Raw genomic sequence first — 6,000 nt, 5'->3', positions numbered from 1 at the left:
ATAAAACAGCCGGTGAAGTGCTTTCAAAGCCCTGTTAAACTCTAGAACCCTTATTGTGAATGTGATGGCTGTTCTTTGAACACACACACACACACACACACACAGAGGCACTTTGAGGGCATTCTCACAAGAGGAACACAGCTCAGTTGTGTTACACTACAAAATAAGAGGTCAAAATTCATTGAAAACATTTGCAAGTAAAGCTGTGGGTTACACTTCCAGCAACTTTTGGGATGGAGGTTTCTCTTGGCTTCAGAGGAGCTTTGTTCCTAGGAAAGCGACTTGGTCAGTCTGACAAATGTCCCCTGCAGAAGCACCGTGCAAATTGCTCTTCAACCTGTATATTGACATTACGGTCCATAAATTTATCTGGAACTGGTCATAATTTCCATTGTTCATTAGCTAAAGCTATGAAATAAAATCTGGAAAGTTATGAATAAATTACTGAGTAAAACCAGGAACATAGTAAGTGTTTCAGAGTGCACAAGCAAGAGACAATGTTAGCTTAAAATAATTGGTAATATCTCGGTAGTTCTACAGACTTAGCTGCTTTAACAAGGGACCTAGTTAAAAGAGAAAGTTAGAAATTTGTGGAATGCCACACACATATATGTTTCTTCCACTCCAGGAAATCTTAAGATAAATCTAGAAAGAAATTCAAATTTCTGGGATGAGAAGGCAAAGTAACTAATCGTAAGGTCTATCGCGGTTGGTTGTATAGAGCCACATTTGAATGAAACATTTGAAGGCTATAAAATCACATTCTGACTAAAGCATATATTGAAATGTCTCAACATGTACTTTTGAAATGACTATTATTCAATAACCAAGCACCTAACAAGAGCAGTAAGCTTTTAATAGAGTAATAACACGCTAAAAATATGTAAAATAGTTACGAGCGTCTGAGAAGTGCTTTGAACTTCTCAGACTATCCAGCATGGAAAACTGTGAAGTTATTGTCTAGTCCTGCTTGAGAAAAGGACCACAAAGTAATAAATAAATGCACTGATATTTTTTTCCATCAAAAGCCGTACCTTGCAAGGTGGCTAATAGCTTGTTTGTATCTGTTGTGTGCTACAACACAAGGTTGTCTATGACAAGCTGTTGAACCTCTCGCAAGCCCTGTTCACTAACCCACGTGCCATTTGATATTTAACCCTGTGGCTTGAGATGCATTATCAAAATATCCCTAGCCAATCTGGAAAATCAGAAGAGCAAACTCATACAAAAGAACTGGAAGTCAAATTATTGATGCAATGCGGATTCTTTAATGTGGATGGAAAATGCAATGGACAGTGACAGCGGGAAACAAAACAACACAGAAACAATGAATTGGCAACACAACAATCATAAGGCGGCAGCAAGGCACAACCCAGGGCTCCAGCCCAAAGATTCCCCCTTCCTATTGCAGGGTGGGAGTCTCAGAGCCGGGCAGAGCAGGGGAGGCTCATCCGAGGACGAGTACAGCTTCGTTCTACCGCAGGTAGTGGGGAGCTTTTGGAGACAGTACTGGAAACCCTACAGCCTCCAGCAGAAGATCTGCAAGGATACTCTGTGCAAATAAGCAAGGACCACCAAGCTCAAGAAGCTGTTTGGCACAGCCTAAAGAGCGGTTGGAAGCTTTGTCCTGCTTCTGGTGGTAGAAGACAAGAGGTGCAGCCTGTGGAGAGCCAGGGCAGGTGCAGCACTGAACTGCACCGATATTTGGGGTTTAGCAGGGCCCACAGCTGCCACTGAGGTACCTGTGGCCTCGGGCCCAGCCGCCATATCCACAACCCCCAAAGGCTCCGTAGCCCCCATAAAGCCCATAGCCTCCATAGCCCCCAAGAGCTCCGTAGCCCCCAAGGCCTCCATACACGCCATAGGCCCCAAGGCCTCCAAAAGCACCACGGCCTCCATAAGTGCCACCGTAGCTCCCTGCAACGCCGGGCACTCCCGCCGAGCCAACAACGCTGTGCTGCGGGAAGTTGCTGAGGATGGGCCCGGGGAAGGTGATCACCGAGGCCGGGGGCTGGATCACCACCGTGGAGTCGGGGCACTGCCGCACGCAGGGCTCGTTGACGGTGTCAGCCAGCGGGGCCGGGGCGGCCACCCCACAGGAAGGGACGCACAGGCTGGAGCAGGACATCTTTCAGGCAGGCAGAGAGCCCTGGAAAAGGCACCAGGGATTAGGCAAAGGTGCGAAGAAGGGGCTGTATGAAGGGAGGCAGGGAGAGATCCCCAAGAGGCTTCCAAGAGCTGGACTTACCCCGTTGATCAGAAGAGTCAAGCAGAGGAAGCTGGATAGAGGGCTGTGAAGCCCTCAGCTCTTTTATACATGTCCCAGACTGCCCGAGGCATCGGCCAAGGGGGTGGTGGCGGAAACCCCAGGGAATCATCAAGCTTCATTTTATAGCCTTCAAATGTTTCATTCAAATGTGGCTCTATACAATCCAGCATACAAGCTTCTTGACACTATCTTCATGTGACCTGAGACGATTAAACTCCTCTTCATTGGGCACATTCACATGCAAATGTGCCATGGTGAAGAAAGACGTGATGGGAGGATCAGATCATAGTGGAGTATTACATGAAACACAAGGTGCTGCTGATGTAGCTGACCTGGCGTCAGCAATAAACCCCACTCTATGCCTAATCCCCCCACTTTACTTACATGCCAGTGTCCTGAGCATCCTACAGAAGTGCTTTGCAATCCTGTGTACAGACATCATGCCTGTCATTACATCCCTTTTACAAGCTGGTAAACAGAGGCACCGGGTTGTTGTCAAAGTCAGAAGCCATCGTACGTGCTCAGGGTGGCTCCTAAGTGCCCACCATCTCCCAGTGCTTGCAAAGGGACTAGGGACATCCCTAAGCCTTGACCATACCCTTGCTGGGTATCTGGGACTTGCAGTTCCCCTTGATGAAACTGCAAAGCGCAGGCTGCCTGACATGCCCACGCCTGCAGAGCACGTGGGCACGTGCAGCCTGTCTCGCTGCAGCTGCTCAAGCTGGCAGTCCTGGCACAGCCCTTGCTGCCCAGCTGAGTAATCAAGTCCCTGCAGAGAGGGCTTAGGGAGGACCATGTTGGCTTAGGGAGGCCAACAGTACTTCACTGAGGGAGGGGGTGGCTTCATGGCACACCCAGCGTGGGCTGGTGCTGGTAATCCCAGGCTGCAAGGCGTGTGCTGGCTCCAGGCATCACCCTGCAGCCTCAGGGCAATGTTTTCTGCAAAGGCTGATGCAGCAGGGCTGTGGCAAGGCATAAAAGCTGTGGCGGCCCGAGGCTTCCCTCACTTCGCGTCCAAACCGCTTTGACTCGCCAGTCTCGGTAAGCTCCCAGCCCTGTTCGTGGCACTGGCCTCCAGAGCACAGAGCCCCAGTAGGAGCCAGCCTGGATGCTGTTGGTGCTATTGAGTTCAGAATGAGAAAGGTCCCTGCCACCTGTCTGAGCAAGGGCCTTACTTCAACGCAGCATGGCCAGGACCACAAGGAAACACCGAAGACCTCCTTGGTGGGCATGGCGACGGGTCTAGTGCTGGAGCACAGCAGGATGGGTGATTTTCATTCAGCAGAATGTGATTTTATAGCCTTCAAATGTTTCATTCAAATGTGGCTCTATACAACCAACCGCGATAGACCTTACGATTAGTTACTTTGCCTTCTCATCCCAGAAATTTGAATTTCTTTCCAGTTTTATCTTAAGATTTCCTGGAGTGGAAGAAACATATATGTGTGTGGCGTTCCACAAATTTCTAACTTTCTCTTTTAACTAGGTCCCTTGTTAAAGCAGCTAAGTCTGTAGAACTACCGAGATATTACCAATTATTTTAAGCTAACATTGTCTCTTGCTTGTGCACTCTGAAACACTTACTATGTTCCTGGTTTTACTCAGTAATTTATTCATAACTTTCCAGATTTTATTTCATAGCTTTAGCTAATGAACAATGGAAATTATGACCAGTTCCAGATAAATTTATGGACCGTAATGTCAATATACAGGTTGAAGAGCAATTTGCACGGTGCTTCTGCAGGGGACATTTGTCAGACTGACCAAGTCGCTTTCCTAGGAACAAAGCTCCTCTGAAGCCAAGAGAAACCTCCATCCCAAAAGTTGCTGGAAGTGTAACCCACAGCTTTACTTGCAAATGTTTTCAATGAATTTTGACCTCTTATTTTGTAGTGTAACACAACTGAGCTGTGTTCCTCTTGTGAGAATGCCCTCAAAGTGCCTCTGTGTGTGTGTGTGTGTGTGTGTGTTCAAAGAACAGCCATCACATTCACAATAAGGGTTCTAGAGTTTAACAGGGCTTTGAAAGCACTTCACCGGCTGTTTTATGCGTAGACTGTGTTACAGCATCGTACTGTTAAGAGGTTACTACCGCTGCCAGTTAGGTACTTCAGTCATGAATAATAGAGTCACTTCAGCCTTGCGTCACGGGATCTCACCCTAGTAACAACTGTGCGGTTGTGCAGCCTGGGAACTTCACGCCATTTCGTTGTCATTCAAATGGAGCCTTGCAGTAACGCTTGCAAACATTTGTCCTTAGCAGCACTTAATAATGCAAACAAGAAGTGTGCAATTTTCTGCTCTGTAACAGATCAAGTCTGTAAATCCAGAAAGCGTCCCAGACACTGCCAGCACAAGAGTGCTTGAGAAAGAGGGATTTTCTTCCAAATTCTTGGGTTACTCCTCAGTTAAAATGGGTTTGCCTGCAGGCAGTCTGTGCATTTACAAATCACTAAGATGCGATGCTGTTATGTCCAATGTCTGCACATGCACTGTGATGTTAAGACAAATTTAAAAGAATATTTCCAAATCCTCCCTAGGCAATTCCAGAAAGGGTGACTTCGTTTTCTGAGATACTACTGGGTTATTATTTGCAAAATGTGTGCTCAGGTTCAACTGACATTCATAAAAGCTACAGGATGCAGTATGTCTCCGTAAAACATCAAGTAGGGGACAAAATCTGTGTACATCCAAGTCAGAAAAAGAAAAAGCGGGACATGTAATGATGCTATACCATTTTTAATAAGAATAAATCTCACAATCACAATCTAAAATGACACAGAAAGCAGAAGCAGAAAGAATGTGTGCAGCGATTAATTAGTATCTGCAGAAAATCTCCCGGTTTCATTGGTACCATTTTTGCTGCTACAGCTGTAGCATTTGGCTATCAGTTTCCATTCTCAAACTTTTCCACTTGCTTTAAGTCCAATGAAACAAACCCCATCAGATCATTACGGTTTCTTTGGTTTAGCGTCAGAAGCAGTTAAGTCAGAAATATATCCATAGGAAGGCTAGTACAGGTAGACTCTAGATTATAGTAATGTTAGCTGGGAAAGAGCTATCAGTGAGTTCAGAAGTCGTTTAGCCATTTTAACCCATGTTAAGCCCAGTTTCCTTTACACCTCCAAACCTGTGTCGGCTTAAGAAGTTGGTAGGGAAAAAGGCAGGCAAAACATTTTGGAAGAACATTGAAGAAGTGTTACAGAAACTCTGAGCTCTCCAAAATACTACAGCTTTCGGTCGCAGTCCTGGGACTCAGACTTTCTGCAAAGCCTCCCCCTAGCAGCAGCCATGAATTCGGTAATTAATTCTCAGTCCTCGATTCTTACTAAATCCTTCTGGATTTAGCAGGGGTAGCAGCTCCCATAGCTGTATCAACGGATTTAGCAAGAAGAGGAGGGGTACCAGCAGCGGGAGCTGTAGGAGGGGTACCAGTCCCGACAACGGCTCAGACCCCAGCAGCCCCAGGAGCTGCAGGGGCTCCCCCAGTCGTAGGTCCGGTAGCTGGACACGGTCCCGTAGTTGCAGGGAGAGTAGCAGGCATCCTCACACTTGTTCTGGTACCAGTAAGTCATCTTGGTGCGATGGAGGGAGGCAAGTCTGAAACACAGCAGGGGAAAAAAAAAGCTGTAAGGCAATGCTCCCAACAGCAAGCAAATCTCAAATAAATGTTGCAAGTATGCAGGGAGGGGAGAGAGAGACAGCCAACCCAGGCATGCTGTCCAACACCC

At 46.9% G+C, this 6,000-nt stretch overlaps 1 protein-coding gene across 1 annotated transcript; it reads right to left on the bottom strand.

Moving 5' to 3' along the window:
* Positions 1 to 1,711: 1,711 nt before the first annotated feature.
* Positions 1,712 to 2,128, bottom strand: LOC142598457 (claw keratin-like). The gene has a single exon (XM_075737071.1). The coding sequence runs from the start codon at positions 2,126 to 2,128 to the stop codon at positions 1,712 to 1,714; it is 417 nt and encodes a 138-aa protein (XP_075593186.1).
* Between the last annotated feature and the right edge of the window lie 3,872 nt (positions 2,129 to 6,000).

This window comes from Balearica regulorum, chromosome 28 (assembly GCF_011004875.1).
Source record: "Balearica regulorum gibbericeps isolate bBalReg1 chromosome 28, bBalReg1.pri, whole genome shotgun sequence".
Taxonomy (NCBI): Eukaryota; Metazoa; Chordata; class Aves; order Gruiformes; family Gruidae; genus Balearica; species Balearica regulorum.
This window is presented reverse-complemented; position numbering and strand designations above follow the sequence as displayed.